Below are 25,882 nucleotides of genomic sequence, written 5' to 3' on the forward strand. Positions count from 1 at the left end.
TGAATGCATACTTATATTTTTCATTTACATTTCCCCCCGAAAGTGTTGTAATTGAACAAGGAATGTTGATGATATTCATGATTGTTTTAAGGGTTATAAACACAGTTGCCAACTTTCACATGGTAAATAAGCACACCGACTTTCACAATAAGCCAAAAATCAAGCTAATCCCTTTTCAAAACAAGGCCAAAACAAGTCAATCCCTAAGAATCCCAACACTCTATGTGACTAGATCTTCCTAATGTGCAGTCTGGGATTGTGGTGGGCCTGCTGTGCACCCCTGACTCTCTCCCCCCCTTACCCCTGCTTCCCCTCCCCATGTTTGCCGGGAGCTGATAAAAGAAAAAGAAGCAACAAGCTACAAGCCCAACAAGCTAAAATCCAAAAATCCAAAAACAAGCAACTCTCAAGCCAATTAAGCCAAAACCAAGCCCAATTTCTGCATTTTTTGATGGGTTTGGCATGTCTGGTTATAAATAAACTTATGTATGTATAGAGTGAGAGAGAGAGCAAAAGAGAGCGATTTAGTAAAGGTTTTTCTTTAGTGATTTTTTCCCCACTCTCTTTCTAGCTGAGATTTGACTCTATAACAGGGGTTGGCAATCTTCGGCACATGGCCCATCAGGCTAATCCACTGGCGTGCCGCAAGACATTTGTTTATGTTGACTATCCTCAGGCACGGCCCCCTGCAGCTCCCAGTGGCCAAAAGAGAGCTGTGGGAAGCAGCGGCCAGCGCGTCCCTGCCCAGGGTTGAAGCTCTTTCCCCATTCTCCAGATTATTTCAATTTTTGCTTATCCGATCTGGCCCCAGTACCAGTCCCAATTAGATCAGACAAACAGGGATCCACTGTAGATTAATATATGTTTTTATTTTTTCACAAAATGTAAAAACTAAAGATTCTCTGTAAAAATGCAAACTCTGCATTTTCCCATGGCAAACGGATCACTGGGATCCCTGTTTATCATTTTTGCTAACTTAATATATCAGTTACCATAGTGCTTCACTTATGGGGAAAACATATTGGGCAGAATTTGCCAAACTTCTGATATGCTGTGAACATGTGCTATTTCTCTGAAAAAGCAGAATACTGTAGCCTGGATGCCCCGCATGCATGTTCCCATGTACTTATGGTGCCTGCATCCATGTGCATTTCTTGCAAGGAATCTGGTATGGGGTCTGTCAGGATATTAACTAATTAATTAGCACTGCATCGGGCAGTGTCAGCTTCATCCTTACCCATAGTATCCAGAATACAACAAAACAAAACTCTTCAAAAATGACTCTGGGGGTATAAAGAAAATGACCCACTCTCAGCTCTTTACTAGTTATAATTATCTTGCAAATGGCATGGTCAAAAAATAAAGTATGAGAAATGAACAGTTCTACAAGCAGGTCTCAGGAGGGTTTGTGGATCAGAAGACCCTGGTATCAGATTGCATCACACTCAGCAACACAGAAATCTGATCTACCTGATATTCCTAAATTGGTATTTTCTTCTGAAGCAGAAGAGTGCACACTTTACCCAGAGAACTGGATACAGCATGGAAAGGACTGTTACCAAATAAAACCTTGGTTCCAGACTTCTGAAGATAGACAGTAAGGAAGAACTTGTAGAGTCTATTATTCTTTTCCTTTTGTTTCTGTATATCCCAAACTGCAAATACTGACTACTCCTTCACACATGGACCCAAGGTACAAGTAGCCTATCAGTTTAAGGGGATTTCTTACTCTTTCATAGTTAGAACAGGTTGGAAATATTTCAACATAAGTTTTTCATGGTAACTGAAACTTATTACTTTTTATAAAACTTTTGCTGGGAAGTTTTTCATGTCTAGGAAGGAACATCTGATGAGAGAGATCATGAGTTACCCCAGAATGGCCAATAGCCCAGTGGTTATCTGGGTTATGTGAGATCCAGATTCAAGTCCCTGATTTGCCTGATTCAGAAAAGGGACTTGAACCTGTCTCCTGGATCAGAAGTGAGTATCCTCATAACCAAGCTATAGCCTATTATGGGGGAAGGGGGACGGTGAGGGCATATATCTGTGTCATGGGCAGTGTGGTGCACTGTTTTTTCATTAATAACTTAGAAAGACCTCTGTTTCTTCCTGAGGTAAAATGATAAAATATTTAAAATTGCAAAAAGTTTCACACATGGGAAGCCATTTCCCACTCAGCTCTACTTGTATTCCCTTGCATGGGAACATAGTTCCACTTATGACTCACACTAACGTAGAAATGTGACTAATTGATTGAAGGAGTAAAAGGAAGAGAGTTTGGGAAGAATGCTATAGCCAGCCTAGGTGTGGGTTGGTTCCCAGTTTCATGCTCAATAGCAGCAGCTGGGTGTGGGAGTTTTTTGTAGGCTCAGCATCTCTATGGCTAGTGGTTTTTGTTGATAAGTGTGAAATCTAGCTTTCATTTTCTGTTGTGATCTCACCCAGGGCTGGCTGCTGCTGGCATAATGTGCTTCAGTGTTGAGGGAAAGAATCTCTTGTGTCTCTGAACGAGGACTGTTCTGACTAGTATAGGAGCATAGACCGGCTCTCAAAGAAATCCTGCACAGTCCCTTAAAACTGGAAAAATGATGACTTTTTCATCTGTCTCTTCGTTGGGAAGTGTAGTAGTTAAATGGAAAAATGGTCCTAAAAGAAATGGTCCTTGGAGGAAAAAAAGGAGACAATCATGTGACTGTCCAGTAAGAGATCTGATCTCTTTAGGTGCTTCATTAGCCAAGTTCCCTTCCTTCCTATCCATACAAGGGCAGGAGTGGGAGTGGGAGACTGAATAGGCCTGGTCAACAATTAAAAGTTTTACCATGTAAGTATGTTGGTTAGAGATATAATTTTTACCATTATGTTTATACCAGTCAAAGGCCTAGTGTGGATGCAGTTATATTGGTATAAAGGTGACTTACAGGTCTGTCTCATTTTACGCTGGGGTTACGTTCCGCAGTCAGCGCCTAAAGCGAAAATCGCATATAGTCAAAATTACATTGAGTGTAATGGCAGGCGGAATCGCCCGCACCACAGAAACAGTATTTAAATTGTTATTTTTCTCTCTTTTTTTTTGTTTGGTTTTGCCAACTGCGTAAAGCTGAAATCGTGCATGTTAAATGCGCCTAAGATGCGACAGCCCTATATACTAATATATGATAACTTATTCTTCTAATAGGGGTTTGCCACTAACTATGTAAATACAGTTAAAGCAGCAAAACTTTCTAACGTAGACTAGCCCTTAGATGACATATTTGTGCTTGTTCCTGATGGGATTCGCTTTCTCTTTCTGCTCTCTCTTGGCATAGGTGCAATGTGCCCAGCCATTTAGTAGCATCTTCTTCAGCCAGGCGGAGACCTGGCACCCACCATCAAAATAAGTCAGCAGGCACGCATCAAGAACATGCGACAGTTTGAAGTTGGCAGCAGCTGCATCGTGGATCATTTGAAAAACCTCATTTGAAGAAGTTTGCCACACAAGTGCCGTGACCTGTTTTGAACCAGTTCAAAGATGACCACAGGTGCCTTGGCATATCAAAACCCAGTGGGCAGATGGTTGGGTTGGTGATGAGAGAGTGATTAATGACTCTTGTGTTGCCCGTTTGCTACACCAAGCAGATCCCACTGTCATAGAATCATAGAATATCAGGATTGGAAGGGACCTCAAGAGGTCATCTAGTCCAACCTCCTGCTCAAAGCAGGACCAATCCCCAACTAAATCATCCCAGCCAGGGCTTTGTCAAGCCAGGCTTTAAAAACCTCTAAGTAAGGAGATTCCACCACCTCCCTAGGTAACCCATTTCAGTGCTTCACCACCCTCCTAGTGAAAAAGATTTTCCTAATATCCAATCTAAACCTCCCCCACTGCAACTTGAGACCATTACTCCTTGTTCTGTCATCTGCTACCACTGAGAACAGTCTAGATCCATCTTCTTTGGAACCTCCTTTCTGGTAGTTGAGAGCAGCTATCAAATTCCGCCTCATTCTTCTCTTCTGCAGACTAAACAATCTCAGTTTCCTCAGCCTCTCCTCATAAATCATGTGCTCCAGCCCCCTAATAATTTTTGTTGCCCTCCGCTGGACTCTTTCCAATTTTTCCACATCCTCCTTGTAGTGTGGGTCCCAAAACTGGACACAGTATTTCAGATGAGGCCTCAACAGTGCCAAATAGAGGGGAATGATCACGTCCCTCGATCTGCTGGCAATGCTCCTACTTATACAGCCCAAAATGCCATTAGCCTTCTTGGCAACAAGAAGATCCCACTGTCATATCCTGTGATGGCATAAATGACCATGAAGGATGTCTAGAAGAAAGGTGAGCTGGCAGGTGGTTAAAGTGATCTGCATACAAAGGCAGGTCACTATTCTCACAGATCTTGGTCAGCAGTGTGAGGGAGGCTTCCTTATGGCAAATATGGGGCGGTGCTACGCTACTAAGTATTGGCTACCACGGCAACAGAGTGGCATGTAAAGTCCTGGTAACAATACGCATAGCTTTATCAAGCTCTACATCAACCAGTCTCGTATGAGACAAGCAACACCAGACAGGAAAACAGTATGATGCCGTTGAGTAGCAGAGGGCAAGGGCTGTTGTTCTAAGTGCCTTTCTGTTTTACTGAATGGGATTATCCTCTAATGAAGTCAAAATTTCTTGACACTGAGAAGTTGGCACAGCTTCCTCCACTACTGTGTAAGTTCTGTCACTGACCTAGACCTGCTCAGTTCCCTGTATATTTATTGTAAAATCTAAACAAGGAGCACAGATGAGAAGCAAATGGAGAGGGAAGCACTGAATCTTGAGATCAGAAGTGTTTTTGATTGGGTGAGGATTGCAGTTTAGTGTAAATTTCCAAGCCTCCTAATGCAGTCCATGTGAAAACCACATGCTTATTAATGATTGATGAGGCTTATTTAGCTACAATTCACATTCTTCATCCTATGTGTTCTATTTCATTCATTACTATTATTGGGCAGGTGCATGTATCTTCAGATTATTTTCTTCTGTTTAGTATTATTCGTTTTTCCCAGTAAATGTGAATTTGATTTATATTTACCATCCTCATTAGTCTGCGTTTGAAAATAAGCAGGAGATGCTTAGGGCAGAGACTGCTATTTATACCTAGAATGGAACAGGAAGATGTGCATGTAAAATCTATGGAGTATTGACAAAAGCTCGGTGGTGACCCAGGACTAGAATAGCAGAAGGGCTGCTGGGCAGGATTGAGGGGCATTGGCACAGCTATATGTGGAGACCAAGACTGGAATAGTAGGGGGTGTAAATCAGGATTGAGCAATGACAGTATCTGTCTGCACTATAACTCATTCTAACCAATTCTAGTTATCTTCATGAGTACTAGTTAATATTTATCAACTTATCTTCTTTCCACAATTATCTCAGTGTTAATAACGTAATGACTTGTCAGGCAGACAGAGATATGTGTGTTTCCAGCCCAAGGTATCACAAGTGTTTGGTTACTATATTGCTTACTGTGGAATTTTGGCAAATGGAGATGCCCATGCATATACTTATGCAAATTGAGTAGCAATATTTGTGAGAAGAGGACTGTTTGCTGAAGTCTTTGGAATGGGAACAAGAAGGTACATAAAAAGAAGAATTATAAAGGAGATCTCCCAAACAAAAAGAGAACTCAGAATAATCACCACCTTTTGACTTTGTTGGAATTGATTTGTTGTTTTTATACTATTCAACAAAACTACCTTGATATTCTGTGCTGTAATCATTCTGCTTTCAGTGAGTTTATGAAGGAGGATTTGGGAATTAACTCTTCCAGTGAGGAACTAGAACCACACCCACTGCCAAACATCACCAATCAGCTTTCTGCTCTTGGCCCTGGCTTCCTGGAACATAGTTTCCTAGGAGATGGGCTAAATCTGGAGCCTTATGAAAAGTGACTATTGCTTTGCACCTGGTTCTGAATTCAGCCTGCCCCATCAAACAATTTTACGGTTTATGTCCTGTTGTCTAGATATCTTTACTATACATGGAACTTTTTTTGCCTCTAAGCATTCTGTACTCTTGTTCTCTGAGTGAGGTCCTCTTTACTTAGACATTTTCCATTTAAAGGAAATAATGCTTTTTAGTCTCTTTTAATAGTTATCTTGGCTTTAGGGATTACTTCTATTTTTATTCCTCTTCCTGCCCCTTATTCTCAAAACACCATTTAAGAGGAGAAAAAGATAAAGCTGGAGCAGCTTTAAATACATCTCTTACCATAGACTTTACCATGATTTCCAGAGAAACAATGAGTGCAGAAAGTAGATTTGTTTTTCTACTCCTCAGTCCATTGTATAATCTCAACTGGTTTTAGAAGAATTTAGGTGAGCAGAACAGGAATCTGATTTTTAGTTCTTCACTGAAATATATTTCATATATGCTTGGAAACTCTTTATTATTTATTATTGCCATTTTGACAGCATTTGATAATGAAGTTTGGGAACAGAAACTGATGTGTGCTGAGTCAATTTTTGGTCTTTGGCCCTGATCTGCCAATTCTTTCATGGAAAAAGTTCCAGTTACCTTTGTGACAGGTATGGCAATTTCCTGACATATCCTTGGGAGATTGTATTGAATTAAGTTTAAATATCTTTGGGATCCATTGTATTAAATTCATGGTTTATGTGGTGTTGTGAGCTCGGAGTATATGTCTCATGGGAGGAGCTGTGACAGATGTGAGATGTGGGGGGGGTTAAGGGACTATATTGAACAATGTGCCAGGCAAGAATGGACTTTTGGAACAAAAAGCGTTAAGTAGTTTTCTTGGGAAATATGTAGGGGGAGGTGAATGCCAACTCCCCACCTCCAGTTATGCAAAAACCCAGCCTGTTGAAGCTGTGCCCTGAGAAGGGGGTTCATAGTCTGTTGATCACCTGTTATGTGAGTTCAAGATCAAAGGCTTATGCTGTATAAAGGAAAGACTGAATTATTCGCTGTTGTTCTGGTTCTGAATCTGAAACATGTATGAACTTGTAAATCCGGGGAGAACCCAGTTGTCGGTCTTGAAGGACTGATACCTAGCAGAGACCGAGGTTGGAGTTCGGATGAACTCTAGTAAGTTTTTAGCATGTGTATAGGGTCACTTCTTGTTTTTAATATGTTGTATTTGTATCCTCAGAATAAGTGTGCTTGCTTATAAAGAGCTGTGTGGTAACTTGTAACCACTGGCAATACACTTGTCATAACTTCTGAGAGAAAGAAAAGCACAGATGTTGGCATCTTTGGGTGGAATGGCTGGCTGGGGATGTCACAGTGAACTCAGGCAACTGTACATTCTGAAAAAAACCCTGGTCAGTAGAGAGAGACATTCAGGCCTCTTCCCTAGAGGGAACAGCTGCGAGCTAGAAACCTTTAAGTGGATGCTCTCGGTCTACTGTGGAGGGGGAATAGATGTACAATTACCCTGAACTGTGACAAACTTAAATATTTCTTCCTCTGTGACCATGACAACTTTTGACAGCTAAATTCTACAGGAACAATGGAGTTGTCAATCACATGAGTAACACCAGACAGCACTGGAGACAGATATCTCAGTAGCTGTCCAGAAACATGAAGCTCCCTCCTAGAACTAAGTCATCAAGGCCACAAATGTTTCACCTTTAGAATGAAATTGAAAATCTCACCTCTGATAGCCACCCACACACACAAACAAAGAATGAATATTTCCTTCCAGCTGGGGGATGGGAAGGCAAATGTGTGTCCTGTGTCTTTCTGTTAAAATATATCTGCTGATTAGGGCTGCCAATTAATCACAGTTAACTCATGCAATTAACTCAAAAAAATTAATCATGATTAATCGCAGTTTTAAGTGCACTGTTAAACAATAGAATACCAATTGAAATTTATTAAATATTTTGGATGTTTTTCTTCATTTTCATATATATTGTATTGTAAGAACATAAGAACAGACATACTGGGTCAGACCAAAGGTCCATTTAGCCCAGTATCCTTTCTTCCGACAGTGGCCAATGCCAGGTAGTGGGAATGAACAGAACAGGTAATCACCAAGTGATCCATCCCCTGTGGCCTTTTCCCAGCGTCTGGCAAACAGAGGCTAGGGTCACCATACCTGCCCATCCCAACTAATAGCCATTGATGGCCTATCTTCCATTAACTTATCTAGTTCTTTTTTGAACCCTGTTATAGTCTTGGCCTTCACAACATCCTCTGTCAAGGAGTTCCACAGGTTGACTGTGTTGTAATTCTGTGTTGTAATTGAAATCCAAGTGTATATTATTTTTATTACAAATATTTGCACTGTAAAAATGATAAACAAAATAAATAGTATTTTCCAATTCACCTCATACAAATACTGTAGTGCAATCTCTTTGTCATGCAAGTGCAACTTACAAATGTAGATTGTTTTTGTTACATTACTACACTTAAAAACAAAACAATGTAAAACTTCAGACCCTACAAGTCCATTCAGTCCTTCTTCTTGTTCAGCCAATCGTTAAGACAAAAAAGCTTGTTTACATTTGCAGGATATAATGCTGCCCTCTTCTTATTTACAATGTCACCAGAAAGTGAGAACAGGCATTTACATGGTACCTTTGTAGCTGGTATTGCAAGGTATTTATGTGCCAGATATGCTAAACATTTGTATTCCCCCACCATGCCAAAGGACATGCTTCCATGCTGATGACACTCATTAAAAAAATGTGTTAATTAAAGTTGTGACTGAACTCCTTGGGGGAGAATTGTATTTAATTCTGTTTTACCCATATCCTCCCATATATTTCATGTTATAGGAGTCTCGGATGATGACCCAGCACATGTTGTCCTTTGTAAGAACACTTTCACTGCAGATTTGACAAAACGCAAAGATACCAATGTGAGATTCCTAAAGGCAGCTACAGCACTTGATCCAAGGTTTAAGAATCTGAAGTGCCTTCCAAAATCTGAGACAGTCCAATGCGGAAACTACAGAACCTGAACCACCAAAAAGGAAAATCAACCTTCTGCTGGTGGCATCTGACTCAGATAATGAAAATGAACATGCATTGGTCCGTACTGCTTTGGATCGTTATCGAGCAGAACCTGTCATTAGCATGGATGCATGTCCCCTGGAATGGCAGTTGAAGCATGAAGGGACATATGAATCTTTAGCGCATCTGGCACGCAAATATCTTGTGATGCCTGCTACCATGTGAACGCCTGTTCTCACTTTCAGGTGACACTGTAAACAAGAAACGGGCAGCATTATATCCTGCAAATGTAAACAAATTTGTTTGTCTGAGCGATTGGCTGAACAAGAAGTAGGACTAAGTGGATTTACAGGCTCTACAATTTTACATTGTTTTATTTTTGAATGCAGTTCTTTTGTACATAATTCTACATTTGTAGGTTCAACTTTCATGATAAAGAGATTGCACTGTAGTATTTGTATGAGGTGAATTGAAAAATATTATTTCTTTTGGGTTTTTTAAGTGCAAATACTTGTAATAAAAAATAAATATAAAGTGAGCAGTATACAATTTGTATTCTTTCTTGTAATTGAAATCAATATATTTGAAAATGTAGAAATCATCAAAAATATTTAAATAAATAGTATTCTATTATTGTTTAACAGTGAGATTAATCTCACGGTTAATTGCGATTAATTTTTTTAATTGCTCGACAGCTCTAGTGCTGATCAAATACTATGGTGGTGAGCACAACATTACATTGGGAGAAAGAGAAATTACATGCAATTTTTAAGAAAAATCGAGGTTGGATTTTAGAGCTGTTAAGCTTAACAGTGTAACTTTAACTTGTAAAGACAAAAGTCTCTTTGCTCTTAACACTTTGCTAAGAGAAGGACATCTCAAACTACCAGGCTGGACTTCCCATGTATGGTTTCAGTTTCTATCTTCAAACAGTATAACATTTCCTCTGTAGGTCACTGCTGGTCCTGTTCTAACAGGCAATTGTACTGTGTGACTGTCCATGGTATTATATCTCAGAAGGCGGCGGCAGCAGAGAAGTGGATATGGAGGATGAGGATGGATACACCATTTTAAATTTTCGTTCTAGAAATCCAGCCTTCACCCATGAACCTTCAGGAACAAACAAAGGTATCACACCGCCTAAAGCTCCTGATGTTCCCAGTGGTAAGATATTTGCTAGGGATTTTAGTGAAATGGTAGCAATGCTATTCTTAATCTTGAGTCTAGTCTACTGTTTAACAACCAATTTTTCTAAATGATCTAGAATCAGAACGTGTACTCAGATTGCCTTGAAATTTGCTGAGTGTTACAAGGGCTTCGCATAGGGCAAGTGATCCATATTTGGGGGCATTTTGGGGAAGGGGTTCCTGAGATATGACATTCCTTTAAAAACACCAGGTCACATCACCATTTTACAGTTCTTATAACTTTTTTGCATGCTGCTGTGACTTCTTTCCAATCATGTGCGCTCTAAGTGTTTTGTTGCACTCTGGCCTTTAAACAGTAACCAGTCTGGGAGTAAAGAATTAGGCCTGGTCTATGCTTAAAGGTTTTGCTGGCATAACAAGATTGGTTAGGAATGTGGAAAAATCACAACCCTACTAGTAGGGTTATACTGGCAAAAAAGTCCTTATGCCAGTAGGGTTGCCACCTGTCTGAGATACAGAAAAACCAGACACTGACCACCCCTGCATCAACAAAAAGGGTTCTAGTGCTGGTGATAACTAATTATTACTAAAAGGTTTTAGAGAACCATTTTACACACACAAAATAACAGTGTATTTTGATGTTTGTTTTTTCTTACCTTATCCTAACACAAACCCTCATTCTGGACTATGGGGCTGTGAATTGTAGAGTGCTCCACATGTCCTAAGTGTGTGTGTGGTGGGGACCCAAAACACAAACAAATGAAAAAAGGGCACATGAAAACTTTTAACTGACAAGGCAATACAAAATCAGGCCAGGGCAATCACCCTAAATGCCGGTGTAGATTATTCCATTCAGGGAACTGGTATAAATTCTGAAAAAAGCACTCTTTTACTGGTTTAGCTACATCTACACTAAGAGGATTTGACAGTATAGCTGTGCTTTGTGATCTATGTCATCTGAAATGTGCAGGGCTGATTGGCTCTTTGTCTGGAGATTTGAGTTGTGTAGTTAATGAAGTGATCTGTTACAGGACATTCCTTCTCTTAGGAGCACTCCTGTTTTGCCTCAATGCATAAATCACATGGTATTTGTGTTTTTAAAAAATCTACTCTCAAGCGCCAATTAAACTAGCTGGATGAACATGATAATCTAAACCAGGTTGTATTGTTTGCTAGGGACATGATTTCCCTGACAAAATCTTTAAAATATCTTGGGTTTTTCACTTCAAAAAGGGAATGATGGTCTCTGTCACCTCCGTTAACCTGGTTCTAAGCAAGCTCTCTATATGTATCATGGAGTATAGGGGAATGACTTTAAAAAAAATGGTTTTAGACTACAGCATTTGTTAAATATTAAATAAAAGTTTGAAAATTTTGTATCTTTTACTCATTTCCATGCATATTTTCTGTTTACCGCAACAGACAACCAGCCCTATTTACATGTTTTGCTATATTGCTGTCCCAAACAATCTGTAAGAGCTATGTATCTTTTCTAATGAAGAATAAACTTCATAATAATTAAAATATTATTCATCATAACTTTTCCCTTATTGTCTCTCAAGTACAGTTATTACTTTCTTATTTTTGGCCATGGCAAAACCAAGACTGTCTATTTTTTGCCATGTCAAGTAACCAATGTTAAATGTAAGGATTGTCAACAAATAATATATTGATCATCTGAATTTTTTTTTTACCCCAGGAGAATTTCTACTTTTTGTCAAAAACCCCAAACCTGAAAACTTTCATCAAAAAATGGAATGGTTCCAACAAGAAAATCAAAACAAAATATTTAGTTTTGAATTGGCTAACCCATGTTAGAATATTTTGGTTTGCTAAACCAAATCAAAATGTTTCGACACTTTCAGATTGAAAACTTCTGTTTTCAACTAATAATATTACACCAAAAAAATTCAGCTGAATATTTTTGATTTTCAGTAGATCTGGGCAGTTTTCCCATGAGTTTTCAAGATGTTAATATTTTTCCTCTCTCAAAACAAGATGACAAAGTAAAAATCTGAAAACATTTCTTCAACTGATAACCCAGAAAAAAAAATCTAATTTGTTCAAATGCAACATTTCATTTGAATAATCTTGGAACATTTTGTTTTGATTTTGACTTTTTAAAAAATGTTAAACTTTTTTTAGTATAAAATTTTTAGTATACAATAAATATATTGTCCTATTTTGACAATTTTAAAACTTTTTTCAGAGTTGTTTGTTTAGTTAGATTAACCAAAACTGACCCTTTCTTGGGAACAGGTTCAATTAAATGACACTTTCTAATTGAAAAAGTGTTTCATTGGCTGATATTAGAACTGGTCGGGAATTTTCTAGTCTCCCCATGATGTTTCAGTTTTTGAGTATTCTATTTTTTGATACAGAGGTTGGCGTTTTTCATGGAAAATAAGAACTTTACATCTATTCAGTAGAAAACCCAAATTTCCATGTTAAAAAAAAAAGTTATGCATTTTTCAACCTTCTACACTAATTTCGCTAATGGCCCAAATTCATTTTTGCTATAACTGTACTGAAGACAAGGGCATTAAGCCAAACAGAAGAGCAGTGCAGTGGGCTGGGAGATAGGAGACGAGGGTTATATTCCCAGCTCTGCCACTGACCTGATGTATGACCTTGGGCAAATCACTTCACCTGTTTCCCCTCTCATCCTTTGTTAAATTTAGATCCTAATGTCTTCAGAGCATGGACTGCCTCTTACTTTGTGTTTGTACAAGGCCTAGCATGCTAGGGCTCTGATTTTGGTTAGGGACCTCCTGTTGCTGGTTTAGCACAAACAATAATAAATGGTATGTTGTGATTGGCCTGTTTACTTCTAAGCATGAGACTGGATAGGAAGCACCCTGATAGGGAGAAGGGTGAGCAACATAGCCAAATCTCATGGGGAGTGGAGTCGGTAAGTACTGATATTTGGTCACTGGCAATTATGTGGGCTCCTAGCTTAGACAGGTACAACCCAAATATACTCCAGAGTGACACTAGATTCTCGTCTTTCTGTTCACATCTCACTTTTCCTTGTTAGAATCCATCCCTTTGCCTTCCAAATGGCGATGCACAGCACTGATTTTGGGGATCCTCTGCCTGACGCTGCTGGTAACAGCAGGGATCTTGGGTATCCAGGGTAAGTATTTACAAGGAAAAAGTCTAAGGGACAGATTCTGCACTCACTGGCACTGATGAAAATTTGGAGTTAATGCCACTGACTACAGGAGAGAGATTCTATATTTACTCCAGTGCAACTGAGAGCCATTCTCCTTATAAAACTATTTAATATAGTTCAGTGATAAGTAAAAATGCAAATGCAGAGGGGTGATTTTCACCCTAAATAAATATGGTTATATTTTATTATACAATGATCCTCTGACCCACACAAAGCGTGTGGAAACTACCTATATCTGCCCAGCTGGGAATTCCACGAGCATAGGGTAGCATCCATCATAGCTCTTCCTTGCAGACCTCATGTAAGTGTGTGTCATGGGCAGGCCAGCTGTTCCTAGATGGCAGATGTTCTCTCATAGGCCCTTCCCAGCTGAAGGAGTTTAGACAACCCCTGCAGGCTGCATGTCTGGCATAAATCTAGCTGGAGAATTGGGCAGCTGTAACCAGCTCCTGGGCAGCAGATGGCATTGGCAGAAAATATGTGCCCAGGTAGAGTGGTTTATCAAAAATATTTCATAATAAATAACACATTTTTATTTTAAGAATGCTGCAGTTGTTTTAAAGTCCTTTTGGTGGCAAAAAGACTATGAAAGAAACTTCTGTTTCTCATTCCTCTATAATGCTAAAGTTTGTATACTTACTGTATTTTTAAGAGCAATATTGTATTTTCTTATTCTGCTTTTAAGTGACTCAGGCATCACATTTAGCAAGTGCATCACTGAAAAATCTCTCACAGCAGCTAGAATTACTCCAAGCCAAAAATGCAAACCTCTCAGAGATTCTCCAGCAGCTGACACGTGACAGAGGTAACCATGTGGTGGGACCAGACTAACCTGAGATCTTCCTTGATCAGATAGCTGTTTTTTAGACAAGGAAAATGCAGTAAAGCTAATCTATCTAGACTTCATCAAAACAAGATGGGTTAGGTAATATCTTTTTTAATGGACCAGTTTCCTCAGTGAGAGAGAGAAGATCTGTTAACTCTTTGTTACAACCTTTCACTCTATGGGAACAGCAAGGACTCAATACTTCAGGGGGCATATGCATCTTCTGGGAGGAAGCAATCACTTATCTTTCTTATCTGTGATTGCTTGAAGAATTATGGAGCAGCACTGGCAAATTCCCAAGGGAATTCTCTCTAGTAATATTGAGATAAAAGAAGATCTGAAAGTTGGGTAAAGGAGGGGTGTGTGTGGAATGTTGTCAACATAAAATCTACAGCCAAAATTCTTAGAGAAAATCAAGAATGTGACTGGTGTGGCCAATATGGGTCCTGAACCACCGGAGAAGCTTCAGTCCACCAGGACTTGTTGACCACATTACCTTACCTGATATCCAGACATCCATGAAACAGCAAAATTGGGAAGCTCATTATAATTTGATATTATTCTTGCACTGGATTTTGTAAATCCACTGACAACTTTTCACTGGATAAGATTATCCCATGACAAATTCTGCATGCCCTGCATGTGGGGAGACAGCTTTGTCTACAGACCTAGAAGGCCCTGGCACATCTAGAAACTTTGATGCTGTGTCTAACCTTGAAGGTACATCAGATGTCCCAATATACTGAGGTTAAAAATATTTCTACTAATGTGAGTCAGAAGTCTAATATATACAAATTATCCCTCATCTCAGTCAGTTCCTTGTGTCAGTAGGGACTGAAAAATAATCTGTGCTATATAGATACATTTCTACTGCTGCTTCTAGATTTCCCATGACTTCATTTATTATTCCTTTGCAACATTTACATCTTTCTCCACAATTGTTCTTTTAATAGTAAAATGATTTGGCCTGGCCACATACCGCAGCTCTTAGATTTCAGAGTAATTAGATACCGTTGGGAAACTAAGCTAGTGATATAGATTTGAGGGTTTCATTTAGGAATAAACAATCAAATTGGGAATAACTGGCTTGGCAGTGGTACTGCTGGAAAGGATGTAGCAATTATAAGTTATGTCTACACCGTGTTAAAAGACCTGTGGCTGGCCCAGGTCAACGGACTCAGACTCACGGAGCTTGGGCTGAGGGGCTATAAAATTTCAGTGCAGACGTTTGGGCTCCTGGATGGCAATGGGAACATATAAGTCTAATTCTAACCAAGAGAATTCAGTTGTACACACCCATACCCACCCACCCATGCATATTTAGTGGGATATGAGGCCTCATGGTAGAGCAGTGGTGACACAGAACAGCCAGTACGTTACACAATATTCAGTATTAATCAGCATCAGCCATGAGCACAGAAATATTTATTCTCTTTTCAAGGCCACAAATGCAACCTTTGCCCAGAGAATTGGTTCTGGTATGGACAAGTCTGTTACCACCTGTCTACTGAATGGAAAACATGGCAAGGAAGTAAAGATTATTGTTCTTCTCATGATTCCAGACTTCTTAAAATAGAAAACAAGGAAGAACTGGTAATGTCTTTTCCTTCTTCACTTACTGTAGATACCAAACGAGGAATGAATGCGGCAATGGGTGTAGGTTTTATATTGCATGTTCATATTGCCACTGATAAAATGATACCACCTATGCATTGTATTCTTGGTCAGAATCAAGGGAAACTTGGCAGACAATGCATTACATTAGAGAAGGTAATAAAAGACATTTAAAAACTGACAGAAGGAATCAATGGCAATGTAATGTGAAAGGTCCTTCAAACCAGTGCTTTCCACTGCCACATAACAGATGTGAGTATCTCATTCTCCTATGACCAGCAAAGGCCAAGAGTGCTCAAGCGCTGTGGCTGCTTACTATAATTAACCAGGGGAAACACATCCAGTCTTCAGGTATACATAGGTAGAAGGGCTGTAGCTGTAATGTGAGCTCTTGAATTCTTTGCATCGGTCTTCACGGTTGAGGATATGAGGGAGATTCCCAAACCTGAGCCATTCTTTTTAGGTAACAAAGCTGAGGAACAGTCCCAGATTGAAATGTCATTAGAGGAGGTTTTGGAACAAATTGACAAACTAAACAGTAATAAGTCACCAGGACCAGATGGTATTCACCAGGGAAGACACTAGGGAGGGGCATGAATGGTCACATACCCCTCCCCAGATGCCTTGGGGGGCACATTCCAGAGGGAGTAGGAGTGAAGTTGTCCCTGTCCTGTCCCACCCATCAGCTGTGCTCAGGCACCTAGCCTGCCTGCTTGAGCTCTCTGGAGTCGCTCTTCCTGCTGCTGCCTGTGATTAAGAAGGGGAGCTTCTTTCTTGCAGCGATGGGGCAAAATGAGAGGGCTCAGGGGAGGGAGGAAAGTGTCTCTCTGCCTTAGTTTCCCTATCTGTAAAAGGGGGATAATTCTTAGCTAAGAAGGTCATGTGATAATGAACTTGTCTGCAAAATTTTGGAAGAATGTGCTATAGAAGGACAGAGTATTTATTAAAATATTAGGAATGAGATTTTAAAGAATGGGTGCTTAAGATAGGCACATAGGGCATTATCTTGCATCACTGAACTCAAGGATACCATTGCCGTTGATCTCAATGGGAACATGATCAGAGTCCTAAATCCTTATAGAGGTTCCTAAGTAAGTGTCTCAGTTTTTCAAAGCACCCATCAGTTTCATTTTTGAAAAATTGGGTCACATATTTCGGAGCCTAACTGGGGCACATATTTAAACGTGGGGTGTGGGGGGGGGAGTCTTGGTCTGTGTGTCTGGAGGTTATTGCCTTCTTTGAGGCAACAATTATTGCTCTTCGGGCATTTTAAAAAAATCTGCAGCCAACACTTGTAGAACATTTAAAAGCAATTGTCATGCAAGGGTATGGAACTGAATAACTGACATGTGAGCCATATCAAGGTAACTTGGTGCAAGTTATTCATTCTTCTTTGACTATAAATACATTTTACATTTGAGTCATGCTTGCAAAATTGTTATGAAAATTTACCAGCGAAGGCACAAATTCTACTAACCTGAACTTACAATATTTTAATGAAAGCAATATTTTACTTGCATGCCCTCCGCCCCCCCCCAAAAAATTATTTACCATGCATGTGTGGAGTTTTGCAAGGCAGACACAAGGGAGACTATAGGAAATGCTTCAGGAATGAGTGCTGATTAAGTTAGCAGTTCCAGAGTTTTGTGACTCACAAGTGGCACTCCCTAAATTAGTAGATTAGGGCCCAATCCTTCAAACATTTCCACACATGTGCAACGTTATTTCACAAGTAGTCTTATTGAAATCAATTAGAGTAGTGATATGGAATGCAGCTAATGCTGGTACATTGATTACATGTCTGAGTACTATTTGCAGTGATTGTACAATATGGTTTCAATCTAAGGACCCAATTCTGCACTTAATGGAGGAGTAAAAACTTTAGCAGAAGCCATGAAGAAGACTTTGCTGTCTTCCTCTTTAACTGCGATATAGCATGGTTTCTCCTGAGAGAAGTAACTGCTGTCTGCTTGTTCATAACTACACTTAAGTGCCCGTACCACAACTCAATTAAATTGTTTAAAGTAGGTATGCTATCACATTTTGATCTAATATGTATTTAAACACCCATATTTTAGCCAAGCTTTATACCAAAGATTTTTTTCATAATTCATGAAGTAATATCATCTAGTCATATACCTAAGTGCATTCTATATTAACAGGAACAGAACATTATTGCAGTCAGCTCAGGAAAGACCTCCACTCACTGTGCAGCTACAGGGGTTAAAAAGCAAACAAAATGTTAGAATACATATGGAATGGAGACTAAATGGAGAGTAAAATAATGACAATGTATAAATCAACGGTATGCCCTCATCTGGAATACTATGCACAGATTGGATCGGATAAGGATAAAGCAGAAAAAGAGGGAGTTCAGGCATAGTTGCTGAGATTGATCCGAGGCATGGATACGCTCTCATATGTAAAGAGATGGAAAAGACTGGCATGTTTACCAGAGAGATGTGCTAGGATTTTCAGAAGAGCCCCAGGAGTTAGGTGCCCAACTCCCATTGAACTTCAATGGGATTTCAATATCTAACTTTCCTAGGCTCCTTTGAAAATCCTAGCTGAGATGAATAAGAGAGGACCTGATAAATGTGTAGAAAACAATGAATGGTACAGAGAAGGTAAATTGGGAACTTCTGTTCACCCTGTCTCATGCTGTGGGAACAAGCGGATATTAAATGAAATCAAAAGGCAAATTCAAACCTTGTAAAGGAAATTATATTTTCACACAATGCAAATCTAGCTTGTGGAACTCACTGCGATCTCATTGAAGCCAGAAACTGAGAAGGAGTCCAAAAAGGATTAGACATTTATGGATAGTAAGAATATGCAAGTTATAATAGTAATTATATGTTAAAAGAAATACCCAGAGGGATTTTGGAAGGGATATAAACCCTTACCATGCTGTAGGACATAAACTAACCTCTACTATTGGGGAATAGGAGTCAACTTTCCCTGGGGCACCTTAGACCATAACTAACTACTGCAGGGTTTCTTGAACCTTGTTCTGAAGCATCTGGTACTGGTCACTGTTGATGACAGAATACTGGACTAGGTTGATGGCTGGTAATTTGGGAATTCCTATATTTCTGTGTTCCTGTTATTAGAAACAATTATGACAGATTTTTGGAGTCCATCTAGATTTAAATTGAGGGGATTCAGTTATATATATATATATATAATAGCTGTTAAATTGACCATGCAATATGAATTCTCTAACCAACTTATGTATTAAAAATAAAGCAAAACAAAAAACAAAATGAAAATATTAAAATCTTAGTAAACTAAGCAGCATCTGTTGTTCATCTTGTTAAACTGCCATCTTCACAATAAATCCTGAGTTGCACTGTTTATATTATTGAATGCTGGAGTCAGGGTCAGAAAAGGTGGGTAAATATGCAATTATTTTGTGGATTTCTAATAGTGCACTACCATGCTGCATTTAATTGTATGTTACCAGCTGCCTCAGCATTCATTTTATTTCTACTTCTTCTGCAAATGAAATATTCTTTTTAGTACAAGTCAAAAACTCAGGAGTTAGTGAGATATTCATGGTTAACAGCAGGCTAATCTTTCTATATAGTTCAGGTATGTTGCTCACTTTGAAACTTTTAAGGTATGGGTCCTCAACCTCATTATAGACTCACCCCACTTGTGTGAAGAAATATAGGCCTATAATGTTTAACTATGGTTTGAATCACTCTTATGTTCTGTGTATGACAGAGCCATTGAACTTCCTTATGCTACTCAGAACAGTTCGTGCACTTGAGTTCCCTTGTACATCTAGCTATCCCTTCCAATTAAAGGAGGATAGACTGAACATGAGAGTTACTTCAGGCCTGAGCTCTATAGAACCTCCCAGTGTCTTGTTTGATTTCAGGAGCTCTACAGAATAATTTTCCAGTTCTAGGTGGTCCATGAATGCCTGTCAGCTTTATTTTGCTCTTGTCAAAGCATCTGTTATAGGGGTACAAATATGTGGTAATTTTTCCAACTTAAAAATAAACCATACAAATTCTTCCTCCTACTAACAGCAGGGAGCATCTCTGCAGACATTTTTCCACCAGATGCTCTTTTTAGGTGTTTCTATATCTAAGGGAGAACACAGTTTCCCAAATAGGGAGAGACAGGAATAAATTACTTTTGTGTCCCCTGCTTGTGTATGGACCAGATCACTTGCAGTGATTCTGGAAACATACTTTCTCCTGGGGTCTTTCTAGATCACAAACTGCTTGATCGATAATGATTTGTCAAGTTCCAGTATATACGAAAGATCTAAAGTTGGCTGTAGAGTAATATTTCCTGAAAGCAGGGTTGCAAAAGTGCTTACACTTTTTCTTAAGATGGCCACCATCCAAGCCCTGCTTTACACCAGGCCTATGACCGTCAGTCTGGAATTCCCTACTGTTTTAGGAGTCCTGCATTCCTCTCCAGGTGGGCAAAAATGTAGGATCACGGCTAAAGGCACAATGTCAACTTGAAAATCACATTTCTGTCTGAAAATTTGTATCTATTATAGTGACAAGCTAACAAGTAAGATTATGAAAACCAAAGGAGATGAAGGTGTTTGTGCAGGGCTGAAAGAGTCTCCTCTACTTCCCCTCCCTTGTTTATTTTATGTATTGATAGCATTTTGTGTATACTCAGTTTCACAGTGTCCCCGTAAGGTCTGTCAGCGCTAAAGTTGGGCCGTGCTGCAAGCACTATGTATAAGGCAATGCAATACCACCATAAACCTTTAAATTGTGCCCCTTTACTATTTACTAGTTGCCTATGGTATTCACCCAAGAGTTATGAAGGAACTCAAATGTGAAATTGCAGGACTGCTAACTGTAGTCTGTAACCTATAATTTAAATCAGCTTCTGTACCAAATGACTGGAGGTTGGCTAATGTGAGGACAACTTTTAAAAAGGGCTCCAGAGGTGACCCTGGCAATTGCAGGCAGGTAAGCCTGACTTCAGTAATGGGCAAATTGGTGAAAATATAGTAAGGAACAAAATTGTCAGACACATAGATAAACGTAAGTAACAGAGGGTCCTGTGGCACCTTTGAGACTAACAGAAGTATTGGGAGCATAAGCTTTCGTGGGTAAGAACCTCACTTCTTCAGACTTGCATCTGAAGAAGTGAGGTTCTTACCCATGAAAGCTTATGCTCCCAATACTTCTGTTAGTCTCAAAGGTGCCACAGGACCCTCTGTTGCTTTTTACAGATTCAGACTAACATGGCTACCCCTCTGATAAACATTATTTGTTAGGGAATAGTCAACATTGTTTTTGTTAAGGGAAATCATGCCTCACCAACCTACTAGAATTCTTTGAGGGGATCAACAAGCATGTGGACCAGGGGGATCAAGTGGATATAGTGTATTTAGATTATCAGAAAGTCTTTGATAAGGTCTCTCACCAAAGGCTATTAAGCAAAGTAAGCAGTCATGGGATAAGAGGCAAGGTCCTCTCATGGATTGGTAACAGGTTAAAAGATAGGCTACAAAGGGTAGGAATAAATGACCAGTTTTCAGAATGAAGAGAGGTAAATAGTGATGCCCCCCAGGGGTCTGTACTGGGCCCAGTCCTATTCAACATATTCATAAACGATCTGGAAAAAGGGGTAAACAGTGAGGTGGCAAAATTTGCGGATGATACAAAACTACTCAAGTTACTTAAGTCCCAGGCAGACTGCGAAGAGCTACAAAAGGATCTCTCAAAACTGGGTGACTGGGCAACAAAATGGCAGATGAAATTCAATGTTGATAAATGCAAAGTTATGCACATTGGAAAAGATAATCCCAATTATACACGTAAAATGATGGCGTCTAAATTAGCTGTTACCACTCAAGAAAGAGATCTTGGAGTCATTGTGGATAGTTCTCTGAAAACATCCACTCAATGTGCAGCGGCAGTCGAAAAAGTGAACAGAATGTTGGGAATTATTAACAAAGGGATAGATAATAAGACAGAAAATATCATATTGCCTCTATATAAATGCAGGGTCTCTCCACATCTCAAAAAAAATATTGGAATTGGAAAAGATTCAGAAAAGGGCAACAAAAATTATTAGGTATATGGAACAGCTACCGTATGAGGAGAGATTAATAAGACTGGGACTTTTCAGCTTGGAAAAGAGACAACTAAGGGGGGATATGATAGAGGTCTATAAAATCATGACTGGTGTCAAGAAAGTAAATAAGGAAGTGTTATTTAGTCCTCATAACACAAGAACTAGGTATCACCAAATGAAATAAATAGGCAACAAGTTTAAAACAAACAAAAGGAAGTATTTTTTCACACAACGCACAGTCAACCTATGGAACTCCATGCCAGAGGATGTTGTGAAGGCCAAGACTATAACAGGGTTCAAAAAAGAACTAGATAAATTCATGGAGGATACGTCCATCAATGGCTATTAGCCAGGATGGGCAAGGATGGTGTCCCTAGCCTCTGTTTGCCAGAAGCTGGGAATGGGCAACAGGTGATGGATCACCTGTTCTGTTCATTCCTTCTGGGGCGCCGCGACCAGTGTCAGAAGACAGGATACTGGGCTAGATGGACCTTTGGTCTGACCCAGTATGGCCATTCTTACGTTCTTCAGGAAGTAGGTGTGTCTTCAAATGAGGGGGAAAACATGATTTCTAATAAATCTATTGGAAAATTTCTTGAGGAAAAAAAAACGAGTGTTTGGTCAGTTAGACATTTTAACCCAGGAAATGGCATAGGATGGAATTGAAGTGCAATAATTAGTATTTGTTCCCATATAGGATTTCATAGTATCATTGTCATGTCGCTTGTGGATTGGATTATCCCGTAATGCAGTGAACAGGACCTGGGTGTGGGAGGATGGTGCAGCACTTCCCACTGACTTGTAAGTCTCTAGAACATTTAGAAAGTTCACCTCTCTCTTTTTCTTACCCTATTTGGTACACACATGGCAGGGGTGTGGTGGGGGGTGAATGAAGAGAGGAAATTCTGCTGCCCAAGATCAGATTTTTCTAACCTCTCACAAGAACAGTGAGTTTGGGGATCGTTCATCCAAGTCCCAATGTATTTACACTAGAAAATCACTACACCATTTAACATGGCTTAAAAATGTGTGCTCAAGAAGTACCCTGGGGCTGGAGTGAAAGAGGGTCCTGCAGTTTAGAACTGATTTTCAAAGGCAAAGCTCTGTGGGGGTAACTTTCACAACACAGCATGTTCTATAGCTGATGCTAGCCATGCTATTAGTCCCCCACTTTCATAAACATCAACCTCCATCTCACATGGTTAAACAGGTCCTGGCTCGCAGCTCCAAATGGTCCCAATGTTAGCACTCTGAGTCTTATTTTATCACCAAGTGATTTGCACAACTAAGTGTAAACTGTGTCTTTCAGGTTTCAAGTCAGTGAAATTTACTATGAAGGGGACTGTGTGATTTTGGAAGATGGCAAAGCCCAATCCTATGGATGCATATATCATAATCGTTGTGTTTGTAAGAAAAAAAGTGCTTAGTTGGAATCTGTTTAACCAGCACAAGAAGAAACCTAGAAATGATGGAATCATATTCTAGCAAGTCCTTTGCAGAAAGAGAAATCTTGGAATAATCAATGTCCTAGATTTTGATTGAGATACTAATTTACACAAGCTGAGGATCTTGCCCTTTGTTTACTATTAATATAATTTACCTTTATTTCTTCCTTCTTTACTTTGGTCACAGAAAACTGTTGATGAGTTTGTTATGGAAGGAAACAGGACTTGGCCATTCAAAGTGGGGAGCAGTTTATGGGGATAAACTTCACCCATTTGGAACATTCACCAGCCAGTCAGGGTGATTAGCCAGGGGGGAGGGATAGCTCAGTGGTTTGAGCATTGGCCTGCTAAACCCAGGGTTGTGAGTTCAATCCTTGAGGGGGCCACTTGGGAATCTGGGGCAAAATCAGTACTTGGTCCTGCTAGTGAAGGCAGGGGGCTGGACTCAATGACCTTTCAAGGTCCCTTCCAGTTCTAGGAGATGGGATATCTCCATTATTTTCTTCTTTTCTTTTCTTTTCTATTAGTTCAAGTGACTGAGGAATCTTAATGAGAGCAAATGTGTCAAGTGGTTAGAGCAATGGAAAGGGTTCAATTCTCTGCTCTGCCACTCTCTCATGGCCTTATGAAAATTATTTAATTCTGTGCTTCATCTTCAAAATGGGGATACATTATATTAATGCTAAACGCTGTATAAACATACCACAGAAAGGGACCTGCTGGCTCAAAAGGAGTAAAGGTCATTTTGTTGTCCCGAGGATCCGGCTAAGGTTGGATTTCCCCTTCAGGGAATAGGGAAACCTATAATGTGGGGTCTCCTTTTAGAGAGGAAGAAGTGGTTAAGGAGCTCCTGTCTGGAACAATTCTTGTCACCCCATCAGGTAGTGCGGTTGATGCTCCAAAATGAAGATAGGTCACAGCCGGTTTGCCTCACCAAGTGGAAAGATTGATTTAACTCATGTGACTAAACCTGGCCTCTGGATAGTCAAAGTGGGATAATGAAGTTTCCTGCAGTGATCCCTGAGGAAGGGGGTTGGGGCTTGGTAGAAAGGCCCAACTGGTAGTCTTGTTTTTCTTTCTGGAAGAAGGCAGGCCAGGCCATGCATCTTCTTCAGCAGCTCAGAGGAAGGGAGAGTATCTCAGGGAAAGGGGGTTGTGTCCATCTTAAGGCTGGGTGGTAGACTTTTTGGGTTTATTTGGAATTTTATGTTAATAAAACCAGACCCCAGGAAGGGGTTGTTGGACTTGTGAAAGCCTTTTTATGAGTTATTGAGGAAACTAAAGCAGGGTGCCACAGAACTACCCCTGGCCTCCAGGGGGTGTTTGGGAGGCAGCCAACCCTACTACACTCCTCTGATTGCAGGGAAGTCTGGGAGCTCCAGCAACTCCCCATTCAGGCACCAGCTCCTCCTGACACTCACACTTCACATTCCTGGGTCTGGTGAGTCCCCACTGCACAACCCAAGGAGAAGGGAGCATCACTATCCCAATCCAGTGAGATGTGGAGCATGCCCTCTGCTTTCAGCACAGTGCCATGTAGTCCACCAGGAGAGCCCACTGGCCCACAAGGGGAATGCAGCCACTACTAAAGTCTTCCTCCTCCCCAATTCCTTCAGGATGAAGTTCTCTTTTCTTAAAAATATCTGACGGTAAGTGAGGTAACCAAGAGCTTTGACCCTTGACCCTTCTCTCCTTGGGATTCCTAAATGGAGAGGCCACTCTCTTACTGCCCTCACACACCTAATTTCATACATGTTTTGCCAAAGTTAAAGTATAAATGCACATAGTAATCTATTAGTCTTCTCCCCTCAAACTCCATTGGACAATTTAAGCCTCAGACATTCATTCATCTCTTGATTAAGTTTCCCTTTTCCCAACACAATATAATAGCTGTGGGACTGTGCAGAGCCTGACTTGGTTACCACAATGGGGTACAACACAAAGAGAGCATCCAGTCTTGTGCTGCTGCAGACTCGTTAGCATTCTCCTCTCAGAACTGCTTCCTGGCACTACACAATGGGAACTGTTTCACCCAGGTCACAGCATAAGAGTTTTCCAGCAAGTGAGAAGAAGAAATAAAAGGGGGGAAATGACATCATGATGGTACCTCACTCTCCCTACAACAACAACACCTGGAAACACACCTGGCTATGGTCCCTGACCCAAGGATTTAGATAAACAAGGCTTTAAAAGGGGGCAGAAACTGGTGGGCAGTTTGGAAGGAATTCGGAGACAAGACATGCACTTTATTAAATTAACATTTAAAATTAGACGGGATAATGTACTAGACAGAATTCTATGATAAAAACATGAAAATATAACTCCAGTCTGAGTTTAATGCAGAATTGTTGTATCGACCAGGTGCGTGGTGGGGAGAGGGTCTCTGTTTCATCAGCCAGAGAAGGGAAGCAGTCAGCAAGCCCAAGTCCCTTTTCATACCCTACTTTATTGTTTATAACTACGGGAACAAACAAAAATGAGAATAATATCTCAACTGAAAACACCACTCATAATCCCCAGAGGCTTCCCTGCCTCAACCAGCCAGGAGGAAAGAGAATCGCCTTTCCACTGTGAGCTTCCTGTTCTTCCCTGGCATATGAGAGTCAGGGATCCCTTACCCATTCCAGTCTGCTGCATAATCCTTGTCACAGATTCCCAAAGGATTAAA

General features: G+C 40.1%; 1 protein-coding gene across 1 annotated transcript; it reads left to right on the plus strand.

The window, feature by feature from the left end:
- Positions 1-9,983: 9,983 nt before the first annotated feature.
- Positions 9,984-23,764, plus strand: LOC128832733 (C-type lectin domain family 1 member A-like). Its single transcript, XM_054020352.1, has 7 exons — positions 9,984-10,104; positions 13,126-13,224; positions 13,949-14,068; positions 15,531-15,682; positions 22,467-22,570; positions 23,079-23,176; positions 23,742-23,764. The coding sequence occupies exons 1-7, from the start codon at positions 9,984-9,986 to the stop codon at positions 23,762-23,764; spliced, it is 717 nt and encodes a 238-aa protein (XP_053876327.1).
- Positions 23,765-25,882: the final 2,118 nt, after the last annotated feature.

Source organism: Malaclemys terrapin, chromosome 1 (assembly GCF_027887155.1).
Source record: "Malaclemys terrapin pileata isolate rMalTer1 chromosome 1, rMalTer1.hap1, whole genome shotgun sequence".
Taxonomy (NCBI): Eukaryota; Metazoa; Chordata; order Testudines; family Emydidae; genus Malaclemys; species Malaclemys terrapin.

Bases quoted from the DNA above. Each gene is read 5' to 3' on its own strand.
- LOC128832733 (XM_054020352.1), top strand. From the start codon at position 9,984: ATGGAGGATGAGGATGGATACACCATTTTAAATTTTCGTTCTAGAAAT. The intron at 15,683-22,466 runs GTAATGTCTTTT...GTTCCCATATAG, and splicing joins TAGAAAACAAGGAAGAACTG to GATTTCATAGTATCATTGTC. The intron at 23,177-23,741 runs GTAAGAAAAAAA...CTTTTCTATTAG, and splicing joins ATATCATAATCGTTGTGTTT to TTCAAGTGACTGAGGAATCT.